A 26,460-nucleotide genomic window follows, 5' to 3' on the forward strand; every position below is an offset into this window, starting at 1 on the left:
ACGGTATTGCGAGTACCTATGATGGTCAATAGTGGTGTATAAAGGATCTCTCAAAAATCATTGACGCCGTCCAAGTCACGTCACGGTTGTGCCTCCCACTTGTGCGTCATTTGGATTAGCACTGTTTCTCAGCGTTCACTCCTGCTGCCGCCACTTCCCTATACCGATGTCATGCCATCAATGATTCTGCCACCTATCATAATGAAGCGATGTTGATGGTTTGACTTTATTGAAAGTCCACATCATTAAGTGCATGCCATTTTTTTCAATCCACTTCACAAAGTATCGCAGCGAAAGTTTCAGTTGCACGAATACAATCACGGGATTCGTTAAAGATGTAGTGCGGTCATAAGAAGTGTGCGCGTTACTGGGTGCCGTCCAGTTCACCACTGTTCTGCTCTGGGCCGTGTGCGATGTCGCCGTCGAAGCCCTGCAGGGTTCCCATCTGCATCAGTATGATGATGTACGTCAGGACGAAGCTCAGTATCTGTAAAACATAGCGCCACGTTACCTAATTATAGGATCATATTCGTTGTTTCGGCTGTGATAGACTGATTGCAAGCATGCTTTAGTGTTTTTTTTTTTTTTTTTACTAAACGGAGTTTCTATCTTTCGCTGCTCAATGGTGTGCTAAGATAACAAATGAGTCAAACTGTTATCATTGTCACTTAGCCCACCATTATCTTCAGGGTGCTATGAGTGCTGACTTTATGATATAATGCAAATTGTAAGATTTATTTGATGCTTTGGATGCCAGATAACATTCAGATCACATATTACTACTCACCGAAAGAACATTGGACTTTTGCAATGCGAAGAACCCGATGACATCCACACAGAACGGTCGTTTGGTTTTCTGCAGCATGGATTTGCGCTGTCGGTTCGCTCCTTTGCTCAGCGTCGATCCGCCCACATCAACGAGCGCGTCTGTTAGGGCTGAATTCTGCGGATGAAGGGAGTCGGTCACCGGATGAGATTCATCGGAAAAAAAACATAAGAAAAAACAGGCGTCGAGGAGCGGTAACAGAGCTCAGCCGGAATAATTTGTTACGTCAGCAAACCGCAAATGTATTTATTTCTAACGGCGTTTAACACGCACTATGCAAGAACATTGCTGTCGCATTACCATATGAAGCGACCAGAGTGACGTACCCAATCCATTTTTTTTTTATAAATTTTGTCCGAACCTTTTGATGGGAAGGATTCACAAGGACAGACCCACCGCTAAGCGAAGCTTGTTGCGATGACCCTGCCCTCTACCCTCCGATCGCGCAATTCCGATTCTATGGCAGAATTTAGACCCAAAGTTTAACGTGCGCACAAAGCCGCGCACGGCCGGTCCCCTCGCTGACTTCGCCTGGCTACGGCCTGCCACCAACCGCAACCATACCTGTCAGGAGGCCCATAAATGTCGAGCGCCCGTCGCGCTTCGAACCCGGACTGTGATAACCGGGAACGCGTGCTCTCACCACGCGGAGTCCAACGCTCTAACCAACTGAGCTACGGGACCGGCAAATCCATGACGCCAAACCCGTGACTTACCCGTTCCATGATGCCAGAACCGTCCACCGAAAGCAGTATGACGCGGATCAGGAAGAGGCTGACGTACACAATGACAGCGACCGCCTGAACCATTACCAGCTGATTGCAGCGCACCGACAGACTGAATATTAGCTGTCGGCAGATACAGGCAAGGTATCGGTCAATACAGCCCGATCAGTGACAGGTCAGCCGTTGGCCGGTTACTGAGCGAACGGCGATTATTAGAATAGGGAGGATACGAACAAAGTCTGGCTATTGAATGTGACAATGATCTTCGCGCATCATGATGGTCCGCTCAGTGACCTAGAACCACAGACAAATACATAATATACGCCTATTTTGGCTAAAGTAATCGCTTCACTATTTCCAGTGAGTAATTGATGAGGTCTTGAAAAAGACAAAGTAAGCAGCTGTCATGGTCCGATCAAGCAGGCATCTATGCGACATGCCTTTGATCTGTTCTTACACCAATCACGTAGTAAGCCGCGAACAGGATCGCCGATACTGCAGCGGCGTGCGCCATGAACAGCGACGTCCCACAGACCTCGTTCACGGACTCCAGAAAACTGCCAAAAGAAACACGATCGACGCGATAGCAGTCACTGTGTGCTAATCCCGCCAAAGATAAAGGATGAAGAAGAGTTTTCAAGAAAAGCTGAAATGTTTCGTGAAATGAAACTAAGCGGTAATGTTTTACGAGACGAAAGTATGGACACAAAATCCTGAATTTCATTATCGCGGCCACTCACCTGCGAACGTCTGAGTAGTACAGGGTGGCGAGCTCCAGTGTCCTCTCCACCGAGTCCACAGTCGTCTCCGCCGGGGCCTCCTCCCTGCCGTCCGGCCAGTCTCGCGGCACCTGCGCGCTCTTCGTCTTCAGGTTTTCCGAGACCTCTATACGCACCAGCCCGTCAGCGTCGCCCGCCGGCCGGCGCAGGCCGTTCTGCTCCTGCTGCGAGCGTCTCCTCTCCGTCGGCAGGGCCCACCTCCCGTCGACGCCGACGCGCCTCTCGGCTGGTCCCGTGGTGGGCGTCGGTTTGGTGCCGTCGGCGGCGACGGTGCGACGCCGGCGGTCGGCCGGGGCGCCGCTCACCAGCTCTGTGATGGCGGATAGGTGGAAGCTGATGGCGTCCATCCAGATGTAGCAGCACGAGTCGAACGTTACCGCCAGGCAGCAGGAGAAAAATATCAACACCATCTGCCGACGAATGAAATCCATGCCTACATTATGAATGCTTCCTTCGTAATGCCTAAAAGAATAAAAATGCAGGCATTCTGGGCGCCATTCCATTTGATGCGATGACGTGGAGTGCGACTGTAATATTGAAATTATTGGTCAAAGGACTGACTTGTCAGATTAGATTGCTTTATCTACAAACTTCACAGCCTCTCGAGCTTCCTACTCGCTAGAACACACTAAAATACAAAAGGAAAAGGAAACTAACAAATCAATAATTAAACAAACGATTTTGATTGACTCGGTGAAGTCGATGCTGAGACAGAGAGGCGACATGAGAGCAAGGGGGTTTATTGATATAGATGCCCCGTCACTCGACACATTTTCAGTTGTTGTTAGATTGCGTCAATATATAGTCCGTTTTTGCTATATGGTTGATGATTCTACGGAGGCCCAATCTTGTCAATATTTTTTTTTCGTTTTAGGTACATCTTTCATAAAGTGTGTTAGCTTTAAGCATTATCCGTATTTTCCTTATCAAGCGCCTTTGGGGTTTCCAGACAAAATAATGACCATTATCCATCGTCAATATGGCTCGAACGCCGAGTTTTCAATAAGAAAACGAAATGTCAAACTTAGTGCAAACGGTCAAGCGCCTGGCACCACTACCCATACACTACACAAGTCCAACTATTACAATCTATCACACTTCTCTTCAATTCCGATTCCATTTATAACCGCGATAAACATCCTTCAGCAATTTACAAAATAATAGTCGCCATCGTGCCGAACGCACTGCCATTCAGGTCTGTTGGTATTACAACAATGGCTGCGCCTCTTGGCCAATGTTTACCCAGGCCGTCCGCGGGTGACACGCTTCTCGGCGAGGTGATGGCCTGCAAACATGGTCAACATGGGTTCCGCTGCCCATCGCCGTCACAAACGCACACGCTGGATGGCTACTAATTGCGTCTCTTTCTGTTTGTGTGCTGTGAGGTGACTCGAAAATGAGGTGTAGATGTGAATGTGTTGTGACCTATTTGCTGTCGTAGTTCGATCTATGCATGTGTGAGGAAATACAGAAACAGCTACAGCTACATGCACTGCTTCGCTATAGGGTCAGTTACTGCTTCGCTATAGGGTCAGTTCAGAAAGCTCGCAATAGAGGCAACGCCTTCAACTCTCATAAATATAAAGGTTATCACAGTTTAGGTCGTAATTAGACAGGTTGAGACAGAAGGTAAATGCAGTTAAGACCTTTCGTGAGTTGTTGCTCTAGAATCATCATATAATCATTCATCGTAAATCGTTAGACATTAAATCGTTTTGAGGTTAATTGTATTCTCATAAAATTGATGCATCATATTTTAAGTTAATAGCGATTGAACAACAAACGATTGACGATTGACGAATGGTGACGACCCTAGAAACGAGTTGCAAAGTTGCTGCATGTATTTCATCAACAGTTTCAGCCATGCAGACCGACCAGTTGGTCACTACGAAGAAAAAGTAGTTTGGCTGGTGTCTCATCGTATCCATATATGTTGCCCAATGAGCAATGAGCCATGGAGCATGGAAAATATTGAAAAGGTTTTAGTTGGCCTTCAGGAATGACGAAGCCCGTGTAGTTATGTACTCCGACATAAGAATAGTCTACTTTTGATAGGTGCGTTAATCACCGTAAAGTCATTGTGCAAGTGAGGTGAGCCTGTGTGACCGTAGGCTCGTTATGCAGTATAAGGAGATAAGGAGTATCTGTGAAGTCATTGTGCATTTGTGCAGGTGAGGAGAGTCAGTGTGACTGGGTCCGCACCTGGTAGGCGATGACGATCCAGTAGGCGGGCGGCCGGTGGAGCAGCTCCGGTACGAACATGCTGACCATGTAGTACGGGTGGTGGAAGCGCGCCGGCACCAGGAGGAAGCAGTACCAGAGCGCCAGCGCGCCGGCCGCCAGCAGCCAGACGAGCAGCAGGCGCACGTGCAGCCGGCGCCGCCAGCCGGGACGGGGCCGGCCGGCGCGCCGCTCCAGCCGCGTCAGAGCCGACTCCAGACGCAGCAGACTGGTGGCACAAAGACACAGGGTAGTGAGAACCCGGAGGCAGCAAGAAAATACTGCTTACATAATACATAACCTGCTTGCTTATGCGCATTTTACAGCGGACGCATATTTGAGCTATACCAAATACTGGCAAATGTTGGCCCTGTGAAGCGCAAGCACTATGAAATAATGCAGCCAGAACCGATGCCCGTTCTCGGAGCACGCCTCCTCACCTTTTACGGCGGCGGACGAACACGGCCAGCACGGTGACGGACTGCACGAGGAATCCGTACTGGGCCCCTGCCTCCAGCAGACGCCGCACGCCGTCCGCCTGTAACGGGAACAGCAGCATCCCGGCGGCGGCCAGGGCGAACACGGCCACCGGCAGCGCGGCCAGCAGACAGTGGTGGCGCGGCAGCGTGCGCCACTGCACGCCGCTGAACGTCAGCCAGCCGCCCACGGCCAGCGTGGCCACCGTCAGCCGGCCGTGCTCCGGGTCGCGGCCGTGCTCCGGATCGCGACCGTCCTTCTGTGCGTGACCGGTCGACGTGCCCATGGCGGTCCCCAGAGCTGACCGTACCGCGAACCTGGCCAGGATGGCCCCTGGCGATGGAGTTAATGTGGAAGGTTGTTGGAGCCCTAATTGAATGTGCATTGGCCACTGGTCAGAGCTTGCTTTGTTGTGTATAGAAGACAGTTCTTGTGGCGCCATGTTTGTTTCAAGGGCAATGGGACTACACTAGATCTGGACTCCGGAGACATGGCCTTGTTTCACTCTGATTTGGTCAATGCAAAGAAAAAGACACCCAGGTGCCTTTTTTCCCGACCCACCCGCATTTTCGCTTCTCAAGTGGGTGCCTGCCACCAGAGGAAGTTGCCATCCGACGACCGACCTCGACGTTTGTACTTTTGCATGACGACTGAGCGCTGGCTGCGATTGGACAACTATACCTTTTTGCGTTTGAATTCAACCATTCGCCATAACTGTTTAAGGAGCCATTTCGACAATGAGCATTGAGCACAACTATTCCGGCGTTGTGTGTTTCATTTCAGCCATTCAGCAAAACAGATTGAACACTAAAATGAATGATCTGCAAAACAGTTTGACACTTCGCCAGACTTCGGCATTGAGCGAGCCAGCTTGGCATATGACGAATAGTTTCGACCATTGAAGATTTGTTTTGCACAATGCTGAACCATTCGCTCAATGTCGTGTTGAAGAGGAAGACCGCCTAATAATTTTGCACAATGGTGATTCTTTGTGACCAACCGCGCATTTGTAGCGCCACCTATATGGCGAATGTGTACAAATGTTTTGTCCAATGGTCAAAAGCTAACGCAAAAAGGTGTAATAGCCGTTTTTACGACTGCTATGTGGTGCACAGTTGGTTCATATTAACCGTTTTCACGACGGCCATCTGATACGCATTTGGTACACATTTGGTCATAGGGTCGCGCTAATTGCTTACATGCCTTCTTTGTCATACTATCAGGCATGATGGTCGACTAAACCACTGAAATGAGTTCAAAATTTAAAGATATTTGGTGTAAAAGAGATTTGGTACATAGTTGGTCAAATTAGGTGCATTCGCCGGATAGCCCGTCGTGAAAACGGCTTTTTGGTGCAGATTTGGTGAAATTAGGATCATTGTGTTTCTTAGCAGTTATAATCTAGGGTCGCGCTAGTTGCTAATACCTATACTTTATTTTTCTAATTATCAGTGATAATTTTCGATTACTTAAAACACTGAAATAAATTCATGGTATGGAGATATTTGTTGCGGTGCAGATTTAGTCAAATTTGGTGCATTCGCCAGATAACCCGTTTACGGCTAATAGCGTTTTCACGACGGGCTATCTGGCGAATGCATCTAACTAATTTGATCTCGTTATTTTGATCAAATGTGCACAAAAATCTTTTACAAAGAGATCTTCATATAATGAATTTATTTCAGTGTTTTATAGAAAATAATGTCTGATTATCTGAACAATGAGATACATGTGTAACCATCTGCATGCAGCTCAAACTGATAACTTTTAAGAAACACACTGAACCTAATTTGAACAAATCTGCACCTAATGGCGCACCAAATGTGTACCAGCTAGCCGTCTTAAAACGGATATGTACCTAAATATATTTGGTAATAGGTTGTCATGAATTGTTCGAGTACTAACCTTTTGCTTTGAAGGCTATACGTATGTTAGTCTCACTCATTGAAAGACTTGGTTGCCGTATAGTTTTTACATGTGAGTGCAGGGAAAGTAAAAGTGTTTCCCCGAATTATTATTCAATTTCCAAGTTTCCTTTTATTTCTGAAAAGTGAACTTTTAACCCGAGTTTCTATATAGAAAAATAAATAGCACGGATGCGAGTCTGGCCGAGGCGCCACACCGCGCGCCCGCTGAGCCGACTGCGCGTGCACTGGCTCCGGTCATCCACACCCAACCGCTCGTGCACTGGCACTGGCCGTCCTGTTCCCGGCCGCCTCTGTCCCTCGCGGCCGCCTCATCGATCCACCCGAGACGGACGCACCCAGACTCAATAGCCGCTCACCACAGAAATTATCGGGTTATTGTCATCACCGCTCATGAACCGACCAAGTTACGAGCGAAACGATAACTTTTTTACCCGATCGTTATGAACTGCCGATGTCTTCAATTCAATACCTAAGCCTAGGACGCAGCGCCAAGAAAGACCCTTGCGGCCTTGCCTGCTCCAAAATCAATTTCTGCAAAAATGTTGGATGCTGCAACATAATGACTAGAAGTGGATTTTACTGAGCATAGGTTAGGCGAATCCAAAAATGCTGCTCTTAGGTATTGGACGTTACAAAAACAAAACAAAAACAAAATGTTTCTTTAAAGTATAAAAGATCGGATTTGTTTCCTTCTACATTCCTGTCACCTGTGTAATTAAAAGCAAACTTTCCCTTATGCAATCAGCAATGTGCAAGGATTTGTTTGTACCCTTTCCAGAGAAAAATCACAATTTCACTAAAAACGTATGCAATAGTGGGTATTTATGTTTCTTACAACAAAAGCCCGAAGCCGCTTTAATGACAGTCTTTGCCATATCAGAATCACTCCAACACGTAGGTAACTGCTTTATTCAAGGACATCCCGATTACAGTTTTTAAGTACTACGCTTCTGCTGCTGGAATTCCGCGTTTATAGGTTGGTTGGTTTCTAGCTATGTAATGCATAAATTTCGCTTTTTATTTGAACTAAATCACCACCTGTACCGTATTCATAATTCAGCCATGACCCTGCACCGTTAGCCCCCCCCCCCCTCTTCCACGAACAGCTGAAGAGATAATCTCAAGCCAAGTTCCTAACCAGCGTGTTGTCTGCTCCTGTTTATAAATTACGTGTCACGAATGACGTTCAAAACTAAATCCGACCTCTGAAATGACTGACCCTGTCCCGTTCCGTCTCTCCTCCGATATGACCTCTGACCTCTGGAAGGACTGAGACCCGCCGTCCCGCTCCGTCCCACCAGATGGTGGACACTGCCTCTGACTTCTGCCTCTTTTCACATCCCTCGCTAGTTCTTAGCGTTCTCCGGTCACTGGCACATTCAGTATTCACCTGGAAACCACCGTGACTCAATGCCAGTGGCGTATCCAAGGGGGGACCCTGGGGGTCCTAGGATCCCCCCTGGAGCCTAGAAAAAAAGTTTTTTTTTATAACACGGAAAAAATTTAAATGACTTCAAGGGCCCTTTTGACCACTTCCCATTTTATTCGCTAAAAGAAAAAGTATTGTAGAACTCTTTTGAGGATTATTAGAGGACACATTTAGGCCAATGAGGGACCTTGTGAAGTATACAGAGGGCCCTCTCAGGTACACAGAGGGCCCTTTCAGGCACACAGAGGGCCCTCTCAGGCACACAGAGGCCTCTCTCAGGCACACAAAGGCCCTCTGAGACACACAAAGGGCCCTCTCACACAGACGGTCCTCTGAGACTCACAGAGGGCCCTTCCAGGCACACAGAGGGCCCTCTCAGGCACACAGAGGGCCCTCTCAGGTACACAGAGGGCCCTCTCAGGCACACAGAGGGCCCTCTCAGGCTCACAGAGGGCCCTCTCAGGCACACATAGGGCCCTCTCAGGCACACAGAGGGCCCTCTCAGGTACACAGAGGGCCCTCTCAGGCACACAGAGGGCCCTCTCAGGCTCACAGAGGGCCCTCTCAGGCACACAGAGGGTCCTCTCAGGCACACAGAGGGCCCTCTCAGGCACACAGAGGGCCCTCTCAGGCACACATAGGGCCTTCTCAGGCACACAGAGGGCCCTCTCAGGCAAACAGATGGCCCTCTCAGGTACACAGAGGGCCCTTTCAGGCACATAGAGGGCGCTCTCAGGTACACAGAGGGTCCTCTTAGACACACAGAGGGCCCTCTCAGGCAAACAGAGGGCCCTCTCAGGTAAACAGAGGGCCCTTTCAGGCACACAGAGGGCCCTCTCAGGCTCACAGAGGGCCCTCTCAGGCACATATAGGGCCCTCTCAGGCACACAGAGGGCCCTCTCAGGTACACAGGGGGCCCTTTCAGGCACACAGAGGGCCCTCTCAGGCTCACAGAGGGCCCTCTCAGGCACACATAGGGCCTCTCAGGCACACAGAGGGCCCTCTCAGGCTCACAGAGGGCCCTCTCAGGCACACATAGGGCTCTCTCAGGCACACAGAGGGTTCTCTGAGACACACAGAGGGTCCTTTCAGGCAAACAGAGGGCCGTCTCAGGTACACAGATGACAGAGGGCCCTCTCAGGCACACATAGGGCCCTCTCAGGCACACAGAGGGCCCTCGCAGGCAAACAGAGGGCCCTCGCAGGCAAACAGATGGCCCTCTCAGGTACACAGAGGGCCCTTTCAGGCACACAGAGGACCCTTTCAGGCAAACAGAGGGCCGTCTCAGGTACACAGAGGACCCTTTCAGGCACACAGAGGGCCCTCTCAAACACACAGAGGGCCCTCTCAGGTACTCAGGGGGCCTCCCAGGCACACAAAGGGCCCTCTAAGACCAGCAGAGGGCCCCTTAAGACGAACAGAAGGCCCTCTGAGGTACGAGGGTCAATGTCAGGCCACAAGGTACCCTATGAGGCCACCAGACGGCCCTCTTAGATCAAAGATGGTCCCTGGAGGTCATCAAAGGGCCCTCTGAGGTGAACAAAGGGCCCTCTGAGATCGAAGAGATCAAAGAGATCAAAGAGGGCCCTCTAAGGCGAATGGAGGGCCTTCAAAAGTCACAAAGTGCCCTCTGAGGCCACTGGAGGGCCTTCTGAGGTGATATGAGGCTATGTCAGACCACCATGAGCCCTATGAGGTCATCAGGCCCTCTGAGATCAAAGAAGGTCCTTGGAAGTCATCGGAGGACCCCTTAAGGCTCATTGAGGCGAACAAAGGCCAGAGGGCCCCCTCAGACACCACAAAGAAGTAAAAAAGATCCCTCTGAGGTCAAAGACAGCTCTCTGAGATGTAATAGGGCCATTTGAGGCCTCCGAGGGCCCTCTGATGCCACAGAGAGGCGCCCTCTGATGCCAAAATAGGGTCCTCTGAAGTCTAAATCCACCAGAGGGCCCTCTGAGGCGAACAGAGGGCCCTAACATCCACCTCAAAGAGGGCCCTCTGAAAATCAACTGGCCTTCGGAGTCAGTGTCCCAAAATCGTATTTTGGCTTGGGTGTCAGAGGGGGAAAAGGTCACCCAAAGGAGGGATGAGAGTGGACAATTGTCAGTCACAGGGCAGTCGGAGCCCTCTGAGAAGGCCACTTGAGCCTTACAACAGAGGGCCCTCTGAGGTGATATGAAGGCTATGTCAGGCCACTATGGGCTCTATGAGGTCATCAGGCACTCTGAGGAAAAAGCTGGCCCTCTGAGGCGACCAGAGGGCCCTTGGACAATCAGAGGACTTTTTAGGTCAACTAGGGGCCTTATGAGACCAGCAAAGGACCCTTTGGGACACAAACAGGGCCTCTCAGGCACCCGGAGGGACCTCTTTTGTAAGGCAAACAGGGGGTCACCTTAGATGATATGAGGGCAGTATTTTAGGCCACTAGGGGCCTCATGTATTAGACCAACATACGGTCATTTGAAGTAAAAGAGAACCTTTTGAGGTAAAAAGGGCCCCTGGAGAGAAAACAGAGGGACCTTTCAGGTACCCAGAAGGTCCATGGAGGCCACTAGACGACCCTTTGAGGCCAGTGATGGTCTTCAGAGGCCATCAGAGGGTCCCTCTGAGGGTATCCGGGCTGGACCTGGACGGGCAACTTTATTCCATGCGGGCGGCTCCCATTGGAGCGCACTGCAGCTCCAAAGGAAGCACACTCGTAACAGGGTGCAGTGAGCACTTGGGAGGCTGGTCGGCCTGTCCTGTTGGACAGGCTCAGCCCCAGTGAGTCACCAAGGTGCCCGCCCAGACCAATGTCTCCCTCAATTCCTATCATCCCTCCGGCCCTGAAATGGTCTCGTCAGACCGAAAGCCGAAAGGGCCTGGGTCCAACCCAACAAAACAAACAAAGCTCTTTTAACGCTCTTTCTGTAAACTGTGCTCAGATTTGACCTAAGCCTGTTAATTGTACATTTTTATATCGGAACATTTTCATGTTTCTACAGCTCTGTAGGCCTGATAGCTCTTCCTGTGAAACATTTTTTGGGTCGAAAATGGCAGAACATGACGTCATTCTGACGTATTTGCGGCCAACCTATCATAGCCTCTGGAAAAAGGTCACAATGTGTAAAATGGATGCCCGGAGAGGTCCTGAAAGTTTGGTGGCGATATCTGCAGTCATTTAGGAGATAGCTACGGAAGAGGACAGGGGGCCGTTTCGCCCCCCCCCTACGGGGCGCGGGCTAACGCCCTTTCAACTCAGGCTTCAAGGGCCCTTTTGCCACTTAAGGGCCCTTTCAACCCAGTCAGTCAAGGGCCCTTTTGACTGCGGATCCCCCCTGAGAGAAATCCTAGATACGCCACTGCTCAATGCCCAATGGCGTCCTGGCCCGAAAGCAGGCTCTGAGCAGCCTGGCAGATTGCGCGACATCTATAACACAGCGTACAGCGCTCTCCAGCGGTGGTTCGATGCACCACGGCAGCCGTGGTGCGGCGAGTCAAACCATCAACTTCTTAGGCATAGGTATGTCGGTGGGGACTTTTTTACTGACTTTTACTGATTACTGACAGGCATTTTACATAGGTATGCGTGCAGTGAATATTTGATGTACCTAGTTACAACATCCCGCTTTACACAGAAATTCAGCTGACGCATAAAGCTGAACAAATGACACCATCTGATATTGCACAGCATCGCATTCAGCAGCCGGACATCTGTCGGTGTGGCAGCAGTGTCCCCTATCGGACAACGCCCATGTACGTAAACAAAAAGCGTAGGTAAGAGCTGGTAGCTGCAATTGGCATACGTTCAAAGCACACCCGAGCTCTCCATCCTCCAGGTCAAGCCATCCTCATTCTAGGTCACACACCCCCTGTTTCGAGCTATTGTTTACCTATTACCCTCATACCAGACAACCGCTTGAGAGCGGCCCCGGCAGGAGCACACTCATACGGGACAATTCTGTGACCGTCTGATTAACCTCTCCAGCCGACTGTAGGTATTCGTGCCTTTGATTCCATAATCTATGTGTAGTAATTGAACTCTGTCCAAAGTTCATGTTGTGTTGTTAGCTTTAAGCTCACGAAAATATGATTACTGATAAAAGTAACTTCATTTTTAAGTTCTGAACTATTCCAATGAAAATTTCTTCTCAAGAATCTCATCGAAATTTCTTCATCACATTTTACGCCATAACTAGCTTGAAACAAAAAGGAAAAATGTAATAATGTGGAACGGTATCCGCCATAAATGTATTTGAAAGAAAAAATGCTAAGAAATACCTAAATAGTGCTTTTTATAATCAAGTTGGCATTTAAATTTAAGATATACTTACCTACCTGAGCAATAGCATCCCTAATAAAAATGTTTACCAAAACTGCTCCAGTGTGACACTATAAAAGCAGTGCCTAAGTTTCTGGCTAGGTCTTTTATTTCAGCCGCTCACACCATTCCAAAATCTGGCGGCTCCACCAATCACGCCATGTCGACGACCTGCAACTTTTCCCAACAATAGCCGTGTTTCAGGCGGGCTTAAGATTGCACGTCGCCTGTCGACTCGGCTCTAATGATGTCCCCGGTCGGCTCAGGACGCACCGAGAACGAACTCGTAAACTCAACCCCGCCCGGAATGGCCGTATTAAACTTTATTGCTGATATGCCGGAAATAAAGGCATGCTATTGATCGCGCTGCCGAACCTTCAGCGTCGGCTGGTCACCTAATTTACTTCCTAATGGTCAGAAGTTTGCTGTAGTTCACTCCTGTTATCCAAGCCAAAGTTTGTTTTTGGAAAATGACAAGGGTAATTTATAACTAATGAGTGTGTTGATTGGCTTGTATTTTTGGGCGGTTGACACGTTTTTTGCGATAGTTTTTAATGGTTTGTGAAACGTCATTACAAACCTTCATGGCTCTGTAATGGTGGTACTTATCATCTCAGCATGCCATATTGGATGCCAAATTTAATTTCTATTGAAGTAATACAAGAAGAACTTTAAATGGAGTTACTTTTATAAGTTGCCATTAAGCTCAAAGATAATCACGCAATGTACACTTTGGACAGAGTATTCAACATTTTGTCCGCAGCATCATGCACAGTGCACACACCAGGCCTACGTCTTGACACATTGGCCCTTGGCTGTTCCCATTTAATTTTCTCAAGCCATGATACCAAATGGATTAAGATCACGAGTGCACACCACTAATGCGATATGAGCTCACCCCCACTGCACGCGCGCCTCTCTGAGGGACCTCCCATCTTCTGACCATCTCCTCGGTCCACTCTACTGGCGGCCATCCTCCCGTGATGCGTCACAATCCGTCAGAGGCGGCGGCGGCGGCGGCGGCGTGTCGGCCATCGGTCATGTCACCGGCCCGGCCGAATTACCCGCCGCTGTTACCCAGTCGGCCGTGGCCAGCGGCCGACCGACGCACCGCTGAGTTATGCGCCAGCTTCCCGCTGCCAGCGGAGATAAGACCACCAATATGTAACTGAGCGGAACATCGGTCAAACTAAGCACGAGCGGCTCTCATGAACAGGATGCGGCCGATCGTCCAACTCCGGTGGTGGGCTCGGCCGAAATGACGTCTGGGGAGGTGGCTTAAAACAACGGGTGTCCGGTTGCTTATTGAAGGACGTTTTGTGTAAGTTTCTTGTCAAAAGATCCGGTGAAAATAAAGAATCGTATATTCGTATATTACGAATATACGAATAAAAAATAAAATAAAGATTCGAAAATAAAGATTCGTATCAACTTAGCCGTTGTGCCAGAATATGCTTCTCTAAATTTGAAAGTATATGATTTATGGAAGTTGTACCCAGGCTGAATAATTTTTCCTGGTTGCTCTTCAGTTTTACAGAAAGATGTAAAATATTGCAACATTTCAGCTTCATTGAGGAACCGCCAACAAATCACGTCCTTTAAAATAAGGGACTGTACGACATGGCTTGTCACTTTCAAAATAGTCAACGTATTTCAGCCTATCAAATCCAAAACACGTTGATTATTTTCACTCTCCAGTTTGCTGTTCTGATTGTAAACTTCACTCAGCTGCTATGGCTGAACAAAGGACTGCCTCATTCATCTCTTTTGAGCCCATTCATCACATTTACCCTATAAATATTGTCCAATTGGACGATAACATCACATAAAAACGCAGTTTCGATCGGGCTGTCCGCTAAATGAAAGCCACTCGATCGCCCCGAGGGACAGTTCATATCGGACCTTAATCACAGCCGCCGATCGGGCCGGGCCTCCTCGGCTTTCGTCCCGCCCGGACCGGCGCTGCCGCCCGCGCCCTGCCGCGCGAGACGGTCTCCTATGGAGCGGCGGGGTATCGCGATGGAGTGCAATTACTCGGCGTTGTTCGCTCGCTCCGATGGCTCGCCGGCCGATGAGTTGCGAGAGATTTATGAGACGAGCGGTCAGTTGGCGAGTTGAACTGCCGGCGCTCAGCTCTAGTGGTCGACGGAGATTGTTTGTGAACCACTCAACAGTGCAGGCAGAGAGTTCGTGTACCGCACGAGTTTCATTCTTTATTAACCGAGACATGTCCAAGCGATTACGTTCGCGGCTCATTTCCTCCGAAAAACTGGGGCCACGCTTTTAAAATAACGCATTTAAAACAAAGCCGTCACATCGCTCACGATACCTACTCACAGGGTTATAACCTCCAAACATTCGCACCAAGAGCACTCCTGTTCACTGTTCAATTTGAAACCATCGTACCCCGTCCACAAGGGGCGGGGGAAGGGGTGACCGGAGGTGACCTGAACTGACCGCTCCCGGGCCGGCGCCGGTCGTCGCCCCGTGTACCGTGCCGCGGCGGCGCGTGTCCGACTCTGTCCACATCTCGGCGGCCATTATGACACCTCAGGCCGGGGCTGATTCCATTTCCGCCCGCCGCGAGTGATGCCTCCCCGAACGATCGTTGCTGACGCCGCCAATTTGTTTCGGTCGGCCGCCGGCATGGCCGCTTCCGAGGCCGGCCTCCCACTGAACGGCCGGCGGGGCTGTAACGGAGCGTTTGGAGCAGGTCGCGCCCAGACCATTTCTGATAGTTTTTTGTGATGAAGATGTGCTGTGATGTAAGTTCTAGCTGTTGACGACTCATTAGCTTCATCATTGGTATGCATGGTCTCTAACGGGCGATTCAGCGCTCAACTGTGCTCCTCTAAGTTGGGCAATGTTCGTCGGCTCTCGCTATGTCATTCTACGACTGACTGTTGACTCCAGTGGCCCCCGGGTGGTCCTCTTCCCCGCGACCCAGACCTCTGAGTACGCTCCTCTGTCTTGGGTAAGCCGGCGCCGGCGTGGCGACATCTCATGGGCGGCCCTCACTCATTTCCTTAATTTACCGACGCCCGGCACTGGCCGACGGCTAATGTGACTCGGGAATCCGCTCCTGAGCCCCAATAAGGCGCTCACAGCCGGGACAGCGCTCCCACGAGACCATCAAAACTTGTTCTCGCCAAAAGTTGGCGAGCTGCTGACGCGTCGTGTGGATTTGTGTGAGCCCTCTGGTCAGCCGCGGTCATAAGAATTGGCGGCTTAAAACCTTTATGATTTTCTGTCGCTTAGGATTTCAACATCTTGACGACAAAATATACCCCAATGCGCAAACATTTTGAAGACTAGCGTTGCTGGCTTTTGATACGAGTGAGCATCTATATACATAGTGAAATAAAACGATTTAATTTCACAATGTGTGTGCGATAACTAGGCGTAACTCTAGAAATGCTTTCAGTACGAGTAATTAGTAAATTATTTTTGGTAGTTGTTGAAACCGTATCGTAATCGAGGTGTGTTGACGAGTAATTAGCCGTTCCCATTGGTACCATGCTATGAATGGGTAATCAAAATCCAATAATCGATGCTTGCAGTGCTTACATCCACTTCAGTAGCAGGCAGCACCGTAACTGCCGTTTCAATCAAATTCAAGCTGTTCGGGGTAGCGATTATTGTTTACGAGCAGTGCCGGCTGCGGCAATTCACATTTCACAGGCGCTGCAACCACTGCTATTGAATCACTTCATAGCGTGAATTCGTGCGAAGGTGGGAAGTGGTGCTCGCCCAGCCTTCCTGCCGCCACACCCAACGAGCTCAACGCCTACTTCGTGAATGTCGGACCCCGTGTCGCGGCCGGCCTGTCCGATCTCGGGCCGCCGCCGGACATACCGTGCCGTCTGCCGCGTGTGGGGGCGTGCGGGTTTCGGGTGTCGGGCACGACGCTGGGCGCCCTGCGGGAGGTCATGTTCTCCATGAAGCGTTCCGGTGCGTGTGGGACTGATGGTATATGCATCCGTATCCTACTCCTGTGTTTTGATGCCATCGGACCTGTCCTTCTCCACATCATTAATACCTCCCTTACCACTTGTGACATCCCTGATGCCTGGAAACACTCCCTGGTTCATCCTATTTTCAAATCCGGTGACTCAGCCCTCATTTCCAACTACCGTCCTATTTCCATAGTCCCTGTCATTACCAAGATTGTCGAGCGTGTGGTGCAGCGACAGCTGTATGCCTACATGTCCGACAATCATCTACTATCCTCATCCCAGCACGGTTTCCGCCCCCATCACTCCACCGAGACCGCTCTGCTCACAGTAACAAACCGCATTTTTTCCAACATGGACCTAGGTCACGTGTCACTCCTCTGTCTTTTAGACCTCAGCAAATGTTTTGATGTTATTCCTCACACTCTCCTTCTTACTAAACTCCAGCAGTACAGTATTGACCCATCTTGGTTCGCCTCCTATCTCTCCGGTCACACCCAATCCGTTTCAATCACATCTCCCTCTGGTGACAGAGTGGTCTCAGATCCTCTTCCTAATACCATGGGAGTGTTCCAGGGATCCGCCCTCGGTCCTCTCCTGTTCACCATCTTCGCCAACGACCTCAGCCTGCACGCGCCGGACGCTCATGTGACCCAGTACGCTGACGACACCCAGATCCTTATATCCGACACCAAACGTAATCTTCCTCACCTTATCCAACGCATGGAAACCACACTGTTCGCCCTGTCTTCATGGTTCCATGCCCATGGACTAAAGCTCAACGCATCCAAAACTGAAATCCTTCTCCTCGGTACCCGGCAGAACACACGAGACATACTCCCTGTCAGCGTACGGGTCGGTGGGGAGACCGTCCAGGAGAGCCAGACTGTGAAAAACCTTGGCGTGCTTTTCGACCGTCATCTCACCTGGGACGCGCACGTCAGTGACGTGGTTCGTCGGTGCATTGGCCTCCTGATCGGTCTCCGCCATCTGAGGCATTTCCTCCCGCGGGGTGTCCTGCGAACCGTTGTCGATGGTCTCGTCCTCTCGCGCGTGAGGTACTGTGTTTCGGTGTATGGTGGTGGTACAGCGAGAAACGACGCACGATTGCTTAGCGTGATCAACTTTGCGACCAGGGTGATCACCGGTCTCAGGAAGTATGACCACGTGTCTCACGCGCGAGAGGACCTAGGGCTGCACGGTCCTCGACTGATGTACGAGATGTCTACGATGGCTGTGGCCCATAAGGCGATTACTTACGATGAGCCGGAAGACATTGCATCTCTTTTTGTGACTTTCGGTGACTCGCGCCAACAGCGATGCGACCGTAGCACTCGACAGGACCGGCATTTTAGGCCTCCTTTTACTCGTACAGCAGCCGGTCAGCGGTCCTTCTTATATCGCGCAACATCTCTTTTAAACAAACTTCCAACGAATGTCATCGAACTGGACCCAGCGCGTTTCCAACGTAGTATTAAGTCAATGTGCAATAGGGACACCGCGGGGGGCGGGGGTAGGGTTTAGAATGTATGTATGTTTTGAATGTTGCGAGTGAATGTCTCTGTTTAATTTCCATTACCTACCATACCACACTGTTTTATATCTTGACTTACGGCGCGGAAAAGCCACTAGTGTTTGTGGAGTGCCGGTGATGGTCAATACAAGGTGACCAGAAAAGTAAAGGTCACCGATGATATTTCAAGGAAAAACAATTGTTTGAGGATATGAGCAATGATAATTGAGCATACAACTCTGAGCTCCTCTCACCCTAAAAAAGCATAAGTTTTTGCGAATGAATATCTTTAAAAGAGACTTCCCCTCCTCTCTCTCTCTCTCACTCTCTCTTTCTCTCTCTCTCTCTCACTCTTCGTTTCAGTTGGCCCACATTTTCACGCATTTTTTTTTCGATTGACCCGCGCCTTCATTTACCTCTGTTCTGGATAGAAACGTTTTCCGCTCAACATGTTCGTTCTACCGCGCCACCACGAGTAGCCGGCATGTTTTCAAATCCAGTCTTGGCGGACACTCGATTCTCCTCTCGCGGCGATCAGACTGGGGGGGGGGGGGCTGGGCGCCGGGCGGGGGAGGTTCGGATCGAGAGGGGTCGCCGTCTTCGCACCAGACCCAATCTACTAAAACGTCCGCCCGGGTGGGAGACCTCTGCGTCGGTCGGTGTGAGCGAGCCACCCCTATTCGTCTCAATTAGCGCGGCCAATCCGGGCGCCGATAAATAAGTGAGCCAGTGGAACAGGAACCGGCGGTCAGCCGCGCCGAGCAGCGAGCGGCGGAGGTCACAGATGGCCCGAAGGAGGGTCACAAGTTTGGCAGGTCTGGATAACCATGACACAGTCGTAAACCCGTCTGATAATTGATGCTGATTTCGTTGGTATTTTGAGTTTCCCAGCCAACGGCCCAGAGTTGATGAGGCTGGGGGCCTGACGCTCTTGTAACAGCCTTCCTGTGCTTTGCAGACTGGATTGATTCAGCGGGGCATTAATGACCTAGTTCGGAGAATATCACGAACTATATAGGAGTGGTCTACAAAGGCAATTCCATCAATGCAAGTTCTAAAAGCTGTCGAGTCCATAACAACTTTAATGAATCTATTCACGGTTCGACATTGCAGCCGACTGTGAGCACGCCGCTGTTAATGATCCGGAAAGGCGTCAGCGTCAGAACGCCCAGCGGAAATCCTAGGCCGTCCTCCGCAGCTGCAGCTGCAGCTCGTCAGTGTAGGAGCTGCATGAAGTGCAGCTCCTACTCAGTAAACAGTGCATTGACAGGTATTTTGAAATTCAGCCGTCCCCGTATCTTGTGCAGAATGGACCCAACGAGCTTTCGCATTATTTTATTGTTTATTTAATTGTATTGCAAGTAAGAAACAAATCAGATGGAAATAATTAATTTACAAGCAAGTTGATTTGTATGAAATTTATCCCAATCATTTGATTTTGTTTTCTCAGATTAGTTGATGATTGTGTTTGCTTTTCACTTTCATAGCATACCATGCTTGTTGCTTTTCTGCATGTTATCGTAAACATATGCATTATGATGTTTTGCATAATGCATATATAATATGTTTACAGCACCCACAACTCTACTGGGTGCTGTAGAGTTTCTCTCCTCCCTCCAACCGATGCATTAATTGCCTGCCAGATGGATTTGTGTCCAATATGGCCACCACCGATCGCTGAAGATGGATCTGGGGTGCCGGGTTATTGGATGGTGATTTGTCGTTGCCATCCTTATTACAGAACTGTCATAATTAGTTAGGGTACCAGTTTTTACTCTTCGCTGAATTATTATTTGATGCCCTTCCTCCCTCCCATCCCTAATTTCTACCATGGCTCGTCTTCCTTTTTCACTGTCGCTGAGCTTCCACCGTCAGTTCTAGTTATCACTTAGCTGTGTTCCGGTCTTTACACTTGGATTTGCAGCAAGTATCCTAACATTTCAACTTTGTTTTGCCTGAGTGCTGATAATCCTGCGCTGCGCATGCATGTAAGGAGTTATATGCTGTGGTAAGTTTTTTTCTGATGAATCAGAAATTTCTAGCTTCTTTGATCTAAATTTTGCCTATTTGATCGCGAACTACAGTCGTGCAATGCATTTTTCCAGCAATATTCCAGTGCTGTCTAGTTTGAAATTCAGCCGCAGCACTGGCACAAGTCGGGCGAGCGTTCCGATGCTTCCTTTTTGGTGTGGATTCTGTCCAAACAGAGTGATTTAACACCGCATTAGAAACTCGGCAATGCGGCAGTAAGTCTACTGCTGACAGCTGGACGAGTATCAGTCAATAAATTAGTCTCCTTGGACAGATACTTTGTTTGCATTTCATTGTGCCGCTTCAATTGGCCTGCACCGTCACGCTCTTCTGCGCGCTCCGTTCTGCTCCTCTCTGCTCTGCTCCTCTCTGCTCTCCTCTCATCTCCTCTCCTATCCCTTTTTTATTCTCCCTTCCATCTTATCTTCTCCAATGTATATCACTAGTGTCTAATTTGTATTTGCCCTTTTCTCTTTCTCTTTTTTCTTTTTCCCAGTGTTCTCATTGTTTACAGTTCCGTAAGTACTTTTACAAATCGATATAAAAATGCTTTGAACTAAAATGTAAAGATATCTTATAAATGTAAGAAATATTTGTAAAAACAATGTATGACAATATCAATACGTAAAAATATTCTTGTATAAAAATGCAAAATGGCCGTTTTCACGACGGAACTTTCGCAGAGGAACTTATTTGATACCTAAAAAGTACCTACCCTTAGAGGCCTTAACATCCCTCAAACTGAAATATTTTATGTTCAAAATAATTTTAGAAGTTTAAATCTGGGCATTTTTTGCCCTCAAATCACTTATTTATTTACAAACACAGCAATTTTTGGTTCTAGTAGCCCACCTTTCGACTATGAGGTATTAAATCAGCGTGGCAACTTGCTCCCTCTTTGCTCCCTCGGGTATCTAATTCCGGAATTCTTAAAAACAAGGAAAGTATATATCGAGTTCTCTTTTATACCTATTCAGTTGTGTTTTAATGGTGATTAAAATATGACAAATTTTTTAATTACATTTCATATAAGAAAACACGCAAAACAATGAAACAAAAATAACTACGGCAGATAATTACCTTCAGGTATCTAATTCCGACCAATCAGCACCCCAGTAGGATATGACGTCATACAAGAATGGTGGTGAAGGCCGTTTGCAGTCCCGGCCGGTAGGTCACGTGACCGCCGGGCGCCTCGGGTCACGCGGCGGTCGGGAGTCGGACGCGGGGCGTGGTCGCGGGCGGACGCGCGGGGCATCATGCTTTGCTTTGCTTGCTTTGTCAACTTCATATAACTTACTATCGCATTCGTGTGAAAGCCAAACACTGCTCAGTGCCCTTAGAAATTGAGTTTTGGAAAGCTAAAGTCCCTATAGCTCCTCAGGTCGGCAACAGTTGAAGCCTCATCTGAACCCATGTGAAAAAAACGAGGGTAAGGAACCTTGTGTTGCTTTTTTTTACCGTCATAATCATCTCAAACCATCACAATTTTGAGTTGCCACATTGTCTGCTTCACTACATTCGTGTAAAACTTGGGTGAAGGCTGGTGGCTCAAAGAAAGGTGAAGATATTTCTTTAAGTGCCTAATCCGTGAAATTGAAATATCCCGGCTTTACAAATCTACACTTTTCATTTCCTCCACGATACATTTTTTTAAAATTGTTTAAATTTTATCTACATTTGTTAAAATCGGGGCTTTGGTTTTTTGTAAACTAGATCATAAAGTTTACTATAGTTTTGTGTAACCTGATGGCTGAAGAAAATAGTAATTTTGCTAAAATGATGTGCGGAAATTTGTTGCTTTCCAAATCAAATTACTCATACCTATATTTCATTCAAAATTAGGAGGCATTATTACTGTTTTTTCTTGTAACATGAACTGAGTTTGGGTACGGTGCTCCGGAAACGTTGTGGAACTTTAAGCTAGCTAGAGCAGTTTCCATAAAAATTGTTTAGATAGTTGACATGGCTTGTTGACAACTCTTTTGCTGTTTCTAAAAAAGTGAAAAAATATTTTCCTGCATTAAGCACACAAGGCATGTTATTCTCATAAGCTATCGAATGTGTGTGTGTGTTTTTTTAAGCTGTTTTTTTAAGCTTTTAAGCTGTAACTTCAGTTACTTCACTTTAGAACATATTGCCCAGAATGCGTCACTGATCATGAGCTGGTATATATGTACATGGTGATGAGGATATGTCCTCAGGTGGACCAAATGGTGCCTAAATCCGTTTTCAGGACGCACACCTGATGTTTTTGGTCCACAGTAAATGAGGCAAATGCTCGAAATGTCGAGGATGGCATACTGGTGCCGAGGACTGCGGACCTCGGTGTGGGGTTAAAGGCCTTTTTGGAGCTCCAACCGTCACCCCCACCAGAATGACATGCCCGACATTTCAAGATTTGCTTAAGAAAACCAAGTAGGCCGACTTTGTGCTTGAGCTGAGGGCTGTCCCTTCAGACGCTTCTGATACTTTGGAGTCATTGCAGCGGTACCAACGGTGAGTCGATTTTACAAGTGAAGTATAATGTCCTTGATGTAGTGTGCCTACGTGATTTATAATCCCCGTAATGTACCAGGTAACGCCGTTTAACTGAACAGTAGGGGCGAGCGACACGTTTGACGTATTTTTAGAAGTGTTAGTGCCGTGATCAAAACGGAGGAGCTGTATGCAGACAGCATCGGGAGCAACGAGAATTTGTGTGGATATTTCACTGGAGTGAGCATGGCACTGGGAACATATCCGTCCCCCGAGCGGCTGTGGGGCGAGTGAATTTGATATGCATTCCTGGAGAGACGGTGCCGATATTGGAACGCGAAGAATGGGTGGAATGAGCGGCCTGGGCGTCTCCAGGGTGGAGCCGCACGCGGTACATTTAATGGTATCAGTGATTTCACCTATGCCTACATTGGCGCTGTCGGCTTGGCAAGATAGCATGGTTTCCAGCGTTTCGGCCACGTCCTGCTGTTGACCTGTCGTCAGGGACGGATTGAGCTGAGCAATAGCTTTGACGAGTTCTGTGGGGCGGGTGACCATTTTGGTTGTGGCCCTGAGGCTCGATAAAGCATTTCTTATCTCCGTGGAGGCGAATGGAATGAGGCTATCAGTTACCATGAGACACTGGGCGATGGAGTTGATGAAGCACGTGTTGCCTAGGTTGTTTAAACCACAGGGAGTGCGTGCACCTGATTGTGGTTCAGGTTGTGTTTTCCTTGCCCTGGTGTAATTGAAAATGGTCGGCCTCGCATGTGTCCGGTTTGCGCTGGGAGCGGGGGGCTCAGGGCTCCTATTCTCCGGCTCTGCGTCTTTCTGTGGCGGAATTTCAGGTCTCATGGTGAAGAGCGGTTTCTCAACTAGCGTCCATCTGCTGAACTTCTGCTGATTTCTCGATAGCCATAGCGTATAAGAGGCATGGAGGCTTGTCCTACCAACGGTGTCGGCTTCCTTGAGAGATTTTCTGCGGGATAGTCCCATGTATCTGAAGAATGAGAACAGGCTGTCCGATGTGACCCCTCGAGCTCCAACTTCCACTGCAAAGTAGTGCATATGCCAGCCATTCTTCCTGCCTGTGTTGATTAGGTCGATATAGTCCTTCTTCCCCTGCTTGCGCTCGTGAGCTTGGTAAAAGTTTTCTTCCCAGCAGACAGTGAGCTCAGCCACAATGCATGTCTTTGTTGCAGTGGACCAGATGACGATGTCGGGACGTGCATTGGTGCTGGCAATCTGGGGAGGGAAGACGTATGGGTCGTGCTCTTCATCCCAGATTAGCTGCCAGTCGTCTGCCGCCGGTTTTCCTCGCTCAGTGTTGCGCTGCAGAGGGGGGACGTAATATTCGGTTCCGCTGCTAGATTTGAAATGGGTACCTTTTTTAGGTGCGTCCGTCTTTTCTAGCACCGGGCGAATGATTTCGATGAGTCTGCGAAGGACCATATCGTGACGCCAGTTGTATCGGCCGGTCATCAACGAGTATCTGCAGTTGCTGACGATGTGGAAGAGTGTGCAGTGGTGGTAGCCGCATAGGGAGCAAGAGCCCAAAGTGGATTTTTTCCAGAGAAGTAAGTTTGCTGGAGACGGCAGTGTATCTGACATGGAATTTAGATAAAAGCTGAGAAGTTTGTCGGAGAAGCCGTAAATGAGCTTCCTCCAGCGGACATCCAGGAACATCACGGCTTCCCAGGCGAGAGGTCTTCCTTGCTTGGCCATGTTGTACACATAGACCAGCGCGTTTTCTTCTTCGCTCTGTTTCACCAGACGGGATAGCTCTTGCCGGTGCTGTTTGGGTGTCATTTTAGATGCCCGCGGGAGTGGGATTAAACCTAGCCCTGCTCGGCCAAAATTGCCGCGGCAGAGTTCGTTTAATGCCAGGTGACGCTCTCTCTCCTCCAGCTCTCGGACACCATTCCAGTGTTTTTTGGATCGGAGACGATTCGCGATGTGGCCATATATGAATTGTGTGGAGTTATCGACAGCGTATTTGAGCTGGTGAAATTTTACGAGTTGCAAGCATTTCAGTCTCGACGTGAGCGGTGTTAAATGCAGGCCACCGCTGCCGTGGGATCTGTAGAGGACTGATGTAGTGGTGCTGCGCGCAAGACCCGCCCATTTCTTAAGGTACGGTGTGGCGAGTGATTCAAGTTTTTTTGCAAATGTGATCGGAAAACAGTAAATTGTAAATTCCCACGAAAGTTTTGATACAATCATATGTTCATAGATCCACAGCTTACCTGTATTTGGCACAGGATCGGCGTCGACCGTCTTCAACATCAGCAGCAGCTTGTCCGTGGTGGCGTTTCTGACTGAGGTGTCTGACAGGTCCTTGAAGATCAGCTGACCCAGAAATTTCATTGGCTCTTGATGAATGAAAGGGATCGCCTCGCCGTGGATGAAGAGCTCTGGATCGGTTGGAGCCATTGTAGACGTGCCCGGGATTTTGACGAATGATAATGATCTGCATTTTGCTGGTTTTGCTCTCATGGTTGCTGACCACCGCAAGAAATGTTCAACCGTGGCGAGCATCATCTCTGCTGACGTTTTGTTCTTTGCGATGAGAGTGAGGTCGTCTGCATAGGCCCGTTGATTGTGGGGCGATCCAGTGCCGACGTTGTACCCGCGGTTGCTATGTTTGCTAAGTTGATCGAGACATATTTGAAAAACCATCAGAAACAGGACCACTGACAGAGGGCAGCCTTGAAATAGCCCTTGCTCGTAACTGATTTTGTCGGTCGTCCATTCGTGTGTTGATATCTTGACAGCGAGGTCATCATAGTAGCTGTGGATGATCTTCCGAAGTATATCAGGGACGTGGTACCACTCAGCTGCAAACTGGATGAGGTTGTGACTGACTGAGCCATATGCGTTAGCCAGATCCAGCCAGCAGACGGTGATTTCCTTTTTTCGGCGCTTGGCGTCTTGGAGAGCTTCCATCAGTGCCTGGGTGTGTTCGACGCACCCTGATATACCTGGCAGAAATCCTTTTTGTACTGAAGTTTGAAGGTAGTCGTTAGTTACTAAGAATTTAAGCAGACGTCTTGCGATTACTTGAAAAAATAGTTTGCCACTTGCGTTTGAGAGAACGATAGGCCTACATTCCCCTGGGCTTGATGGGTTGTCACTTTTGGGGATCAAGGTCACCCTTCCAGTTCTCCATTGGTGTGGTATTTTGCCGCTTTTCCAAATTCTGACGAAGAGTTTGAAAACGTGGCCCATAATGCGTGGACACTTCTTGTAGACGATATACGGGATACCATTTGGGCCGGGAGCCGATTTGTTCCTTGTTTTCCTGATGATCGACTGCATTTCATGCCATTTTGGTGGAGCAGTCGATATCGGAAACGTCGGTTGTCGGGGCCGGTCCATGCTTTCAGTGGCTTCGAAAGTTCTGTCTCTTTCTGCGTCCTTGTATATGGTGTTGTAGTACGTTTCTGCGTCATTTTTGGAAAATTGAATTTCTTGTTTTTTAGTTGGTTCAAGGAGGCGCTTGCTGTAGCCATACGGGTCTTTCCGAAAACTGTTGCTTGCTTTTTCCTTATTTCTTCTTTTTGTTTTCTTCTCAAGAAGCTTGCGGATTTTGTTGTGCAATCTCATTACATAAGCGAATTCTTTGCGTATCTGGAAAATATCTTCTTCTTTTGTGTCATTTCTTAATGCTTTCTTTAACCTTTTCTTTAGGGCGTTTTTCCTCCGTCTCAAGTGTTCCATGTTACGATCTTTGACTGTGGATCGCGTACGTGGTTGTGAGGGTGTAATGGTGCCAAAGCGCTCTTTAAGATATTGGTACAT

At 48.8% G+C, this 26,460-nt stretch overlaps 1 protein-coding gene across 1 annotated transcript; it reads right to left on the minus strand.

Annotated features, from left to right (window-relative positions):
- Positions 1 to 207: 207 nt before the first annotated feature.
- On the minus strand, positions 208 to 26,460 carry LOC122394452. Its single transcript, XM_043391341.1, has 8 exons — positions 24,906 to 26,460; positions 4,991 to 5,360; positions 4,533 to 4,779; positions 2,292 to 2,740; positions 2,009 to 2,108; positions 1,543 to 1,674; positions 788 to 943; positions 208 to 487 (listed from the first exon to the last, which is right to left on the minus strand). Exons 1-8 carry the CDS (start codon positions 26,458 to 26,460, stop codon positions 365 to 367), a joined length of 3,132 nt encoding a protein of 1,043 aa, XP_043247276.1. The 3' UTR covers positions 208 to 364.

The sequence above is a fragment of the Amphibalanus amphitrite genome, unplaced genomic scaffold (genome assembly GCF_019059575.1).
Source record: "Amphibalanus amphitrite isolate SeventyFive unplaced genomic scaffold, NRLGWU_Aamphi_draft 000592F_arrow, whole genome shotgun sequence".
Lineage (NCBI taxonomy): Eukaryota > Metazoa > Arthropoda > Thecostraca > Balanomorpha > Balanidae > Amphibalanus > Amphibalanus amphitrite.